The sequence below is a fragment of the Protomyctophum bolini genome (genome assembly GCF_963924005.1).
Source record: "Protomyctophum bolini genome assembly, chromosome: 14".
NCBI lineage: Eukaryota > Metazoa > Chordata > Actinopteri > Myctophiformes > Myctophidae > Protomyctophum > Protomyctophum bolini.
In genome coordinates this window covers 41644655-41658220 of record NC_137875.1, presented here as the reverse complement: position 1 = coordinate 41658220, position 13566 = coordinate 41644655, and the positions used below count along the sequence as shown (strand labels likewise).

General features: G+C 40.3%; 1 protein-coding gene across 4 annotated transcripts in view; it reads left to right on the top strand.

Moving 5' to 3' along the window:
• The window catches only part of LOC308328078 (attractin-like protein 1), a 307756-nt gene that overhangs the window by 69361 nt on the left and 224829 nt on the right, over nucleotides 1-13566 (top strand). For all 4 annotated transcript variants that reach the window (XR_013965255.1, XM_080781767.1, XM_080781766.1 and 1 more), the window contains exons 6-7: nucleotides 8517-8691; nucleotides 10436-10523. Coding sequence is in view for 3 of the 4 variants with exons in the window: in XM_080781767.1 (XP_080637893.1) it covers nucleotides 8517-8691; nucleotides 10436-10523 (263 nt within the window). In the remaining variant the exon portion in view is untranslated. The remainder of the gene's footprint in view (nucleotides 1-8516; nucleotides 8692-10435; nucleotides 10524-13566) is intronic.

The following is a 13566-nucleotide window of genomic DNA, read 5'->3' as shown; positions in this document are numbered from 1 at the left end:
AGATTTACAATACCCAACCCATTTGGACAACATGAAACATAAAAAATTCAAAGATCCCAACACAAAACACCAAAAATAATACAAGACAGACAATAACCCAAACACCTAGTACCACATGAAGCATGCAAAATTCAAAGACACAACACAAAACACAAAAAATAATACAAGATTTACAATACCCAACCCCATTTGGACAACATGAAACATAAAAAATTCAAAGATCCCAACACAAAACACCAAAAATAATACAAGACAGACAATAACCCATACACCTAGTACCACATGAAGCATGCAAAATTCAAGGACACAACACAAAACACAAAAAATAATACAAGATTTACAATACCCAACCCATTTGGACAACATGAAACATAAAAAAATTCAAAGATCTCAACACAAAACACCAAAAATAATACAAGACAGACAATAACCCAAACACCTAGTACCACATGAAGCATGCAAAATTCAAAGACACAACACAAAACACAAAAAATAATACAAGATTTACAATACCCAACCCCATTTGGACAACATGAAACATAAAAAATTCAAAGATCCCAACACAAAACACCAAAAATAATACAAGACAGACAATAACCCAAACACCTAGTACCACATGAAGCATGCTAAATTCAAAGACACAACACAAAACACAAAAAATAATACAAGATTTACAATACCCAACCCATTTGGACAACATGAAACATAAAAAATTCAAAGACCCCAACACAAAACACCAAAAATAATACAAGACAGACAATAACCCAAACACCTAGTACCACATGAAGCATGCAAAATTCAAAGACACAACACAAAACACAAAAAATAATACAAGATTTACAATACCCAACCCCATTTGGACAACATGAAACATAAAAAAATCAAAGATCCCAACACAAACCACCAAAAATAATACAAGACAGACAATAACCCAAACACCTAGTACCACATGAAGCATGCAAAATTCAAAGACACAACCCAAAACACCAAAAATAATACAAGATTTACAATACCCAACCCCATTTGGACAACATGAAACATAAAAAATTCAAAGATCCCAACACAAAACACCAAAAATAACACAAGACAGACAATAACCCAAACACCTAGTACCACATGAAGCATGCAAAAATTCAAAGACACAACACAAAACACAAAAAATAATACAAGATTTACAATACCCAACCCCATTTGGACAACATGAAACATAAAAAATTCAAAGATCCCAACACAAAACACCAAAAATAATACAAGACAGACAATAACCCAAACACATAGTACCACATGAAGCATGCAAAATTCCAAGACACAACACAAAACACAAAAAATAATACAAGATTTACAATACCCAACCCATTTGGACAACATGAAACATAAAAAATTCAAAGATCCCAACACAAAACACCAAAAATAATACAAGACAGACAATAACCCAAACACCTAGTACCACATGAAGCATGCAAAATTCAAAGACACAACACAAAACACAAAAAATAATACAAGATTTACAATACCCAACCCCATTTGGACAACATGAAACATAAAAAATTCAAAGATCCCAACACAAAACACCAAAAATAATACAAGACAGACAATAACCCAAACACCTAGTACCACATGAAGCATGCAAAATTCAAAGACACAACCCAAAACACCAAAAATAATACAAGATTTACAATACCCAACCCCATTTGGACAACATGAAACATAAAAAATTCAAAGATCCCAACACAAAACACCAAAAATAACACAAGACAGACAATAACCCAAACACCTAGTACCACATGAAGCATGCAAAAATTCAAAGACACAACACAAAACACAAAAAATAATACAAGATTTACAATACCCAACCCCATTTGGACAACATGAAACATAAAAAATTCAAAGATCCCAACACAAAACACCAAAAATAATACAAGACAGACAATAACCCAAACACCTAGTACCACATGAAGCATGCAAAATTCCAAGACACAACACAAAACACAAAAAATAATACAAGATTTACAATACCCAACCCATTTGGACAACATGAAACATAAAAAATTCAAAGATCCCAACACAAAACACCAAAAATAATACAAGACAGACAATAACCCAAACACCTAGTACCGCATGAAGCATGCAAAATTCAAAGACACAACACAAAACACAAAAAATAATACAAGATTTACAATACCCAACCCATTTGGACAACATGAAACATAAAAAATTCAAAGATCCCAACACAAAACACCAAAAATAATACAAGACAGACAATAACCCAAACACCTAGTACCACATGAAGCATGCAAAATTCAAAGACACAGCACAAAACACAAAAAATAATACAAGATTTACAATACCCAACCCCATTTGGACAACATGAAACATAAAAAATTCAAAGATCCCAACACAAAACACCAAAAATAATACAAGACAGACAATAACCCAAACACCTAGTACCACATGAAGCATGCAAAATTCCAAGACACAACACAAAACACAAAAAATAATACAAGATTTACAATACCCAACCCATTTGGCCAACATGAAACATAAAAAATTCAAAGATCCCAACACAAAACACCAAAAATAATACAAGACAGACAATACCCCAAACACCTAGTACCACATGAAGCATGCAAAATTCAAAGACACAACACAAAACACAAAAAATAATACAAGATTTACAATACCCAACCCATTTGGACAACATGAAACATAAAAAATTCAAAGATCCCAACACAAAACACCAAAAATAATACAAGACAGACAATAACCCAAACACCTAGTACCACATGAAGCATGCAAAATTCTAAGACACAGCACAAAACACAAAAAATAATACAAGATTTACAATACCCAACCCATTTGGACAACATGAAACATAAAAAATTCAAAGATCCCAACACAAAACACCAAAAATAATACAAGACAGACAATAACCCAAACACCTAGTACCACATGAAGCATGCAAAATTCAAAGACACAACACAAAACACAAAAAATAATACAAGATTTACAATACCCAACCCATTTGGACAACATGAACCATAAAAAATTCAAAGATCCCAACACAAAACACCAAAAATAATACAAGACAGACAATAACCCAAACACCTAGTACCACATGAAGCATGCAAAATTCAAAGACACAACACAAAACACAAAAAATAATACAAGATTTACAATACCCAACCCCATTTGGACAACATGAAACATAAAAAATTCAAAGATCCCAACACAAAACACCAAAAATAATACAAGACAGACAATAACCCCAACACATTAGTACCACATGAAGCATACAATATTCAAAGACACAACACAAAACACCAAAAATAATACAAGACAGACAATAAACCATACACCTTAGGACACCATGAAACCTAAAAATTCAAAAACACAAAAAATTGAAAAGTATAGAGTTAAAGATCTATAAGGAGACTATTTGGTTACCAACTCTCCATGATTTAGCTGGGGAGGGTCCCCTGAACCCTCTCAAAGACCATCGGTAGCCCACAGACCATTGCTTGAAAACATTTCCCTAGGTGACTGAAATCACATCAGGGCATAAATGGTATTGCAGTTGTAAATATATTTATAGAAATTGACCACTAGGGGGATATCCTTGACTTACACAATAATTACATTCAAGGACCACTGGTGGTCCCCAGACCAAATGATTGAAAAACATTTCCCTAGATGACTGAGATTACATCAGGGCATAAATGGTATTGCAGTGTAAATATTTATATAGATATTGACCACTAGGTGGAATCACACACCCACTGTCAATGTATGTAAGGAATTTAAATACTACCTTGATTAATTTATGCATACAATTCACTTCAAAGATAAGGACCCCCACCTTTGTGATTATCTAATTTGCATTTTACTACTAGCACCTGGTTAGAGCCCACCCCACCCCCTTGTTTATCTAACTTGCACCTGTTTAGATACCACCCCCCCACCTCACCCCCCGCTTCATTTAATTTGCATGTCTGGCACCTAGCATTCCACAAAGAGGGGGGCCCCATCCCCCCCACCCCACCCCCGCGCTTTCATTTAATTTGCATGTCGCACCTGGCACCTGGTTAGAGCCCATCCCCCCCTTGTTTATCTAACTTGGACCTGTTTAGATACCATCCCCCACCAAACTTCAAACGAATTCAAGACAGTGACCCCCCTGCCCTAAATAAATATTGCCTGAGGTTAGCGACCATCCCCCCACCTTAACCCCAGTGACAAAATTTACATGTTGGGGGACATGGCACATGGTGACGCAGGGAGAGAGAGAGAGAGATGAGATCAGCTAATCACACACACATCATGCATTTTATAAATAACCTATTATTAGTTTTTATTATTATTTAATTATAAACTATTATATGCTAATTATATTTATGGATATTTTATTGGTTATGGATATTTATTATTTATGATTATGCTAATTATATCTATGGAATTCCTGGAATGTTTAATTACTAATTTGCATAATTAATTATGCAAATTATGCATTAAATTGCTCACTAGCGCCACTAGTGGCCAAAAAGTGTACCGTCCGCCCATCATATAAGACTACTTAAGTATACTATACAAACTCCCAGAACCCACCTCACCCCTGCCCTGCCCATTTGTATAGGCTGGAATGGCTTAGGGTTGATGACAGATTGCAGGAAGTTGCAGTGAGATGTGCTACACCGCCAACATACCCATGTGTACCTGTTAAAACACTCCACATTCACAACACCAGAGGGAGTGCAACAAACCATTTGCGTATATGTGTAACTTGAGGCCAACATCAGGCCATGGAATATTTTCTACGAGGCCTGTTGGCAGAATATCAAAACATGGAGGAGGGTTTCAGATGTCGTATGTATGTCCTCCAGAGTTTTCATGATTGATCAAGTTAAATTGTGTATTAGATGTCTATGGTGGCTAAAAGTTCAGAGGCTACTGAAACCGGAAGGTTTGTTAGCTTATCCCATTTTGACCTGAGATCAGATTCTAAAAAATGTCTTCCTGACGTTCGATTTTTCAAAAATAGCAGTCCTACAACGAATGGCGTGCTACGAGCTTGTAGGACTGCTAATTTTTCAATAGCTAAAGCATAACATAATGCTAACACCAAAAGGGGTTCACGCCCCAAAATGGGTTATACGAGAATTGACAATGTAAAAGAACAAAAGGGGACCTTTCATAATAAAATCAGAAATAATAAGAAAACCTTGTTGACATATTGTAACAGATGTTTTACATTTTCAACGTGAGAACACGCCAAATGATTCAGTCAAGATGTACGCCACGCACATTTTATATTTATTAATGTAATAATGACTTCAGAGTGGCGATTCCTGCAGGGACTTGGGTATCTCACAACTGGTGTGATCAACTGTGACTTCAGGGCCAAACAGTCAGAGATGTCTATTGCCTGTAATAAGAAGAACCTTTAAAGATGCAGTGCCGTGATTTTTTGGCCACCCTAAAACATGATCATCAGGTCTTATTGTTATATAAGGAGGTATCATTTAAAAAAAAAAATGTGTACAGTATTTGTTAAAATGTTGTTTTCAAGTGGGCACGCTCAGTCACCAGTGCATTAAGGTTTGCCTTGGTGGGTGCGGTGATGGGTGGTGATCCACCTGAACTGAAGCCGCACCCACAGCTGTAGTTGTATGATAAAGGGAGAGGGGTTATGGGGAGGGGCTGATAGTGTGATGTCCCTATATTATATTATGTTTATTTCATTGGAGCGTTTGACTGTCAAGGGTTCAGCCTCCAGGAAGAAACCCTAAATGCAAAGTTAATACACCGTTGCACATAAAAACGACTCCAGGGTGTCTAATGAAGTACTGTCACCTCATAGACCGATGAAAAACTGGCAAAATACTAAAAGTTGTGGCACCCCCTCTTTAAATGTGCGTATCTCCATAGCAACACCTTGCTCACTTCCACTCTGTGTTCTTTCACAGAAGAAACTAGACATTTTCTCTTTAAAACTACAAATGCAGTTATATCACTTTAAAACTACAAATGCAGTTATATCGGCAAACAGTAGTTCACGACACGTTTGTGTGATGCAAATGCATGGCTTCCATTTAATCAGACCAGTGTGTTGTCCAGTGGAAAACCTCGTATGAATCTGATCTCAGGTCAGGATCAGAACTGTCCCAAGGTGTTTTCTGGTGTCCTGATATATCCTTGGTGGTCTAATGGTTAAGACCCCACCTCTCTATTTACACATGCCCCGAGTTGATCTGTAGTGCTGAATCCCACCAACGTCTCCCTGCCACTGTGGGGAGCAGACCACCCACTCTGCTATAGGTAAAAAAAGAAATGTCAGCATGATGTGACTTGCCAAAACCAGTAGATGGCAGTGTGGTGCTTTGCTGGGCCATCGGTCCATCGTAACCTCCAACCAGGGGGGCAGTCAGACAGATATTTTGTGAAGCCACAAGGAAATCGGGATTTCCTGAAAGTTCATATAATGGCCTGTTGTGGCGCTGTCATTGGGCCCAAAAAAACCCATAGCCCCATAGAAGTCCATGTATTTGGGCCCAACTTCACCTAGACTGTATTACCTTAATAAACATGGTCATGAATACTTTTCGCTTCCAGTCACTAGTTTAAAGTCTCATTTCTAATGTCATAATATTCTTTTTGGAAAATGATGGCCCCATTTATAAAATAAATTACCATAAAGTCGCGCATGTTCTGAGGGGCGTGGCTACCGTTACAGTCTATGAACGGGATCCCCCACCCACTCGAGTCAAAATAAAAACCAACAGAGAAGAAGGGGGGAAGTCCCGCCTCGTTGTCTGGGCCAGCCAATGGCCAGCTGGGCCCAAACGGATCTAGAAAGATGGCGATGTACACAAGAAAGGACTGACAGGCTTCATTTTACGTTCATGTTAGACCCGGAGAACGCTTTGTCCATATTTTTTACAGTCTATGCCTCCAACAGATATCTCTAGTATGCCTTGTTTATAAAATCAGAACTCACTGTATGTTGAGTGTAATAACCATACACATATAATGAAAGGTAGGGTATAAGTGATCTTTTTGGGTTAAAACAAAGTGTTTTTTGTTAAAAGGTTAAACCTCTATATTGTGATATTAGTCATTGCTATAGACTTCAGTAACAGCCACTCTTTCAAGGTATATTCAGTGATTTCGCTTAATTCAAATATCACTTCTTTTTTTTGTTTTGTTCTGATAATCCTCCTTACTATAAAAGTGTGCTGACCATATAAGGAGTTCCTCCCTGTCCCCAGTTAACCCCTGGGGGTCAAAAAAAACCCCGTAGGTTTCGTGTTTGGCTATAGGTGGCCCAGCCTTCATCCAATCAGGATAGAGATGGGCCTTGCGCCAATCATGATCGAGCGGGGGCGTGCCTTGGTGTAAACAGAAAATCATATTCAGGTGGGCTGCAAAATTCCAGCCAATCAGGAGAGAGTATACCATATCAGCTTTATCTTTTATACTAGCCTTCCAGTTCCAATAATTTCTCTGCTCATTTATTTATCCCGACCTGAAAATGCATTTTTTTTTCTATAATAAAACGCTGGAGAAACACAATCATGCAGCGACTCTCCTCCGTTTACTGAAGGAACACGATAGCAATGAGAACTAACAGAATATAGAGATATTAAACACTTTAGTTTAAACAAAGAAAGACAACCACTTGGCCTACCTTTAAACAAAGAAAGACAACCACTTGGCCTACCTTTAAACAAAGAAAGACAATCACTTGGCCTACCTTTAACACGTACGTAGGCTATGTATGTCATTTGGAGATTCCACTGTCCAGCCCTATACAGTAAAGTAATCAGTTTTCAAATGGAACTAAAAATGGACCTTCACGTTCCCATTGGTACACTCTCTGCATGAGTGAAATGAATACTATGCATGTGACTGCTCTCTCTCTCTCTCTCTCTCTCTCTCTCTCTCTCTCCCTCTCATCCACTCTGCAGGGAGTTCGAACTACTTCCCTCTGGTAGACGCCACGGTACAAAGTACCAAAAGCTAACCGTAACATTTTTTAAAAAATGGTCTCGCTAGATTTGTTGTTTTTCCCTATGTATTTGTTGTCCTGCACTTATTTGCCATGGGAGAATAATTGTGTAAGTGTTGTTGCTGTTGCTGTAACCGTTTGTTTATTGCTGTTGAGACCGAAGACACATTTCCACACGTGGACAATTAATGAAACTAACCAACTAACTATAGCCTGGAACTCACCTATGCTTTCTATGGCATGTGCGCAGCTGCTGGACATGAGACTAATTAATTAGAGCGACAGAGAGAGAGAGAGAGAGAGAGGAGTGTGTGTCTGTACGGGTGTGTGTGTGTGTGTGTGTGTGTGTGTGCGTGCGTGTGTGCGTCAATTTAACAAAGGTGCAGACGATCAGAAATCAGCAGAGAGTGATCGACCCAGACTTTTCTTTCTCCCTGGAAATAAAAACGTCTGGGTTTCCGAGGCTATACTAACTAACTAACTCTCTCTCTCTCTCTCTCTCTCTCTCCCCTAGGCCCAGACTGTTCTCTCTCGGTTCCGTCCACAGAGGCGTTCTGGATGCTGCCCAGCGTCACGCCGTCGGCCCAGTCGCTGGGCCGGGCGTCCCACCGAGCACTGTTGCACTCTGGCCTGATGTGGGTGGTGGGCGGCTACTCCTTCAACTACTCCAACTACAACATGCTCCTCAAGTAACGACACGTCTTTAACGCATTCTCTGACCTGAGGTCAGATTCATATACGAGGTTTCCCCACTGGACACACACTTGGTCTGACTAACCCATTCTGACCTGAGATCATATTCTAAAAAATGTCAGTCGTTCTTCGATTTTTTCAAAAATAGTGGCGCGCTACGAGCTTGTAGATCTGCTGTTTTTCAACCGCTAAAGCACGACATGATGCTATAACACCAAAATGGGTTCCCGTTCAGAATGGGTTAATATTCATACACAGCAGCCTTTCTTCTTCTTCTTCGACCCACGGTCACTTCAGGAGAACATAAAGTACAGTATGAAGGGCCTATGGTAGATAATACACGTCATATAAACATAATTAGGTCTGACGTCAAAAAAAAAAAAAAAAAGTCTTTGAAATCCTGACAGTTTTCTGAAAAACCGCATGTTTCTGTATCAGTGGTTCGATTTTTTCCAAAAATAGCAGACCTATACAAGCTCGTAGCGCGCCACTCGGTGGCGCGCTACGAGCTTGTAGATCTGCTATTTTTCAATAGCTATAAAAGCATAACATAATGCTAACGCCAAAAGGGTTTCCCCGCCCCAAAACGGGGTTAAAACAGTAGGCAGGTAAGACAACAGTACAGTACAGACAGTACGATTACATCATGCGCGTATGCTGCTATAGGAATCTCTCACGTTGAACATGAACCTTTTTGTAGATGGGGGGGGGCTTTATTTTAATCCTTATATATCCTGTGGCCCATGTATAAAAAGTCATGTTCAAGAGACAAGAACGTGGCGCACACATAACTGGTAGCCAAAGTGCCAATGTTTTATTTTAGGACGCAAAGCAAAACAAAACGATTCAGAACTTTCAGCGGACAACTGTGACCCGTGTATGCCATGCACTGTATGTGTCTTTTTTTCTCTGTCTCACTCTCAACTACGCACGGACGCACGCACACGCACGGGGACACACGCACGCGCGCACGGACACACACACACACACACACACGCACGGACACACACACGCACGGACACCAAGGTTATAATAGTTTAGTTCTTTTTTCATTATAGTTTAGTTTTAGTTATAGTTTTGACCTATTTTTTTCCTTCTAATTCAGTTAGTTTTAGTTCGTTTTTAGAGCGGGTTTGCTAGTTTTTATTTAGTTTTTATTTTGGTGAAATGCTTAGTTTTAGTTTAGTTTTAGTTTTTTTTTCGTTCTTTGGTTTATTTGCGGGTTAGGGTTAGCGTGGCTACATGCTGCCGCACGGTGCTGAAAACTGCCGTAAAACTCGTTGGAGAAATGAGGAAATTAATCTAATGAATTTAGAAGGATTATATTATAAATATCCGAAAGGCATTATACATTATTGATAAAAACTAAAACTAAGGGTATTTTGTCTATAATTTCAGTTAGTTTTGAGGACACACAATACAGTTTCAGTTTAGTTATCGTTTTTTTAATTTATTTTTATTTTTTATTAGTTTCAGTTAACTAAAATGTTTTTTTAATTCTAGTTTTAGTTTTTTAGTTAGTTTTAGTTAACTATTATAACCTTGAACTACGCACGGACACACGCACGCACGGACACACACACACACGCATGGACACACACACACACGCACGGACACACACACACGCACGGACGGACACACACGCACGCACGGACACACACACACACACACGCACGGACACACACACACAAGGACACACACACACACACTCACCTTTTCACTTTGTCTCGTTTCCTCAAGCTACAACCTGGAGACCACCACCTGGGACGCGGTGCCCGTCGCGGACGGTCCCCTGTACAGATACGGACACTCTCTCGCACTCTACCAGGTACAGTAAAGTACACACTCTGTCCTTCATCGCTGCTGTACAGTACGCTGTCCTTCCCCTCACGAGGCCATACTGTATGCCTCTCGTACTGTACATTGTGTACAAATTGAGTTACAAATAGGATCGGTCAGATGATACGACGACGTCACTGTCACGTCACAGGTTTACAGACGTAGACGCGTTTGTTGGATGTTTGATTGTCCCTTAAACGTTTAAGCTATAGAGCGCCGCAGTCCCCGCCCCCTTTCAGAAAAGCGAGTGGCCCAGGAAGTGGAAGCCCCATGCATTCTCCCATCGGCACTTTTAATATAATTTATTTAAAGACGGTTACGCCGCGGACAAAGCCAATTCGGATCGTGACGAATCATGACAATGAACACAATATTTTGGGACGATCAAATCATTAGAAAGAAGAAAAGAAAGTCAGGAGACAAGACTATTTGTTTTGTTTTTCGTCTTATAAATTACCGGGACTGCGGTGCTCTATAGCAGGGGTGGTGCAACTTTGACGATGGAGAGGGCCACTATATTTCCACACTAACTGCCTAGTATAGGGCCATATATTGCTGTCGTAGCAAACAATAGCCGATCTACAAGCTCAAAACGTGTCACGCTATACGACGCGTTTTGAGCCTGTAGATCGGCTATTTTTGCTCTGTTCGAATTGAAATCTTGAATTTCTGCTATTTTTGAATTGGAATCCTGAAAATTAACATTCTCACGTCATTTCAAATGCCTTTAATTATACTTGAGTGTTGAGCAATGAGCTACTAATTTAGACTGAAGTGAATACAGCGGGTCATGTTTGCGTGTTGTGGAATTGTAAACAGCTGAAACCAATATTATATCAGTATTATGACATTAACCTGAGGTGCCGCATTAAGTGAAGGTGGGGGGCCGCATGTGGCCCCCCCGGGGCCGCCAGTTGCCCACCCCTGAGCTATAGGAAAGGTGCTTACATTTTTATTGAAGTCTTGAACATTGTGTTGGTTTGAATGGAATTGGTTTGTTTGTGACTATTCTAATGATTCTGACAGACGTACCCTCAGCAATTGTGTCCTAGTATTATTGTCTCCACCAGGCCGAAGGCATGGGGGGGAGAGTATGTTTTGCACTCCGTCCGCGTGTGTGTGTCTGTCCGTCCGTCCGTCCGTTATCAGCTAATCTCCGTCACCGTTGGCCCGATCCATGCCAAACTTTGCACACACACTCCCTGGATGCCAACGACGAACCTCTGCCCCAAATATTCCTCAACGGCCTGTTATAGCGCCACCATGATACCGATTTAGGCAAAACACATTTCTGTAGATTACTCGTACACATTTCATCCATACATCACACAACTCGGTATACACTATCTCCATAGTCATGTGATCAACACGGAGCGGCACCATTCCCCCATCTTCCATCCTGATTGGCTAAGATCGGCTTCCACAGCTCACATGTTTCGAACAAAATGCTACAAATCATTTCTGGAAAACACATTGTTTACGTTAGTCGCACAGATTTCATCCAAATCTCACGCAAATCGGTACACATGATCTCTGTAGTCATGTGATCAAGACGAGTCTGTTGGATTTCTCCTGATTCCTATACACTGATTGGCTAAGATTGCCTTCCAAAGTTTTCAGGAGTTGCCCGTTTTGTACAAAATGCTGCACATGTCCTGCTCATCCAGAATCCCATCCTCAGAGATGCTATTAGAGTGATCTGGATCTGCATTTCCTCAACAAAATGAAGGAAATTGTTGCAAAAAGCAAAACAAAAAAAACATCCTCCTAAACATTTTGCCAAACATCACACACACTCTCCTATCCTCCTGGTGCCCGGAAGGGCACTTTTTCTAGCTACCAGTAAGACACCCTGATGGCTGATTCTGTACTGGCCGTCTATGGAGCGTGTCTCGAGTGTACACACACTAAACCCAAGCGTTTAGGTTATAAACCGTTTTAAACACATATTTGTAAGACTTTTTAAACGTGTCAGTGTTTGGATTATAAACCGAAGAACATGTTTAATCGCCCCGTAACACTTTTTAAACACACAAACGTGTTTAGTTTTTACAATCAAAGTCAGTCATATAGGTGTTTATTATAGAATTTCTTCTCGTGAGGTGTTTGAGTGAACTCGTGTTCTACTGTATTTTACGACCATTAATAAACATTTGGCGTTTTGTTATTACACACACAGTGTTTAGGTTAAAACGCGTCACATGTTCCAGGGATTTACAGTGCAGGGTTTGATGAGGTCAGATCAACTGCGCGTATATAGGTATGGCGACAGCCCTGAGAGCTGGCCCAGTTTAACTTTGAAGAGAGGGGACGAACAGACACACACACACACACACACACACACACACACACACACACGCTACACTTCTGTAGCTGAGAGGGGCTGGGATGAAGACATCATGGAAGAATGATTGATGTTCTCACCTCTGACCGCATTCAGATATGTGTGTGTGTGTGTGTGTGTGTGTGTGTGTGTGTGTGTGTGTGTGTGTGTGTGTGTGTGTGTGTGTGTGTGTGTGTGTGTGTGTGTGTGTGTGTGTGTCCGCGCGCGTGCGTGCGTGCATGTGCACACGAGTGTGAGCTTGTTCTTTATAGGCCCCCAATTTTCCTAGGGACGACAATAGGTCGACCTGGCTACAAAACAGTGTAATTGAAATAAAGTAGTTTCACCTACATCTGAACTTGGACGTGTGTGTGTGTGCGCGACTGCGCGCACTACCGCACGTGTGTGTGTGTGCGCGCGCGTGTGTGTCTCTGTGCCGGTCTGTGTGTCTGTCTCTGCACTTGTAGAATCAGTATATATATACTGTTCGAGAGCTATAACCCAGCTGTTATATATATCCGTGCACTCACTGGTACAAGGTTTACATTAAAAGAAATGTAAGTGATTTGGTGTCTTATTGGTGGCCGTATAGCAAACCCTTTTTAGTACCCATTTGGAATGCATCATTTGTTTTCACAAAGTGGGACGAATGGATTCCGCTGGACATCACCGCTGGCTGTCCCTTTCCAATCATCCCCAGCGTGGTGTT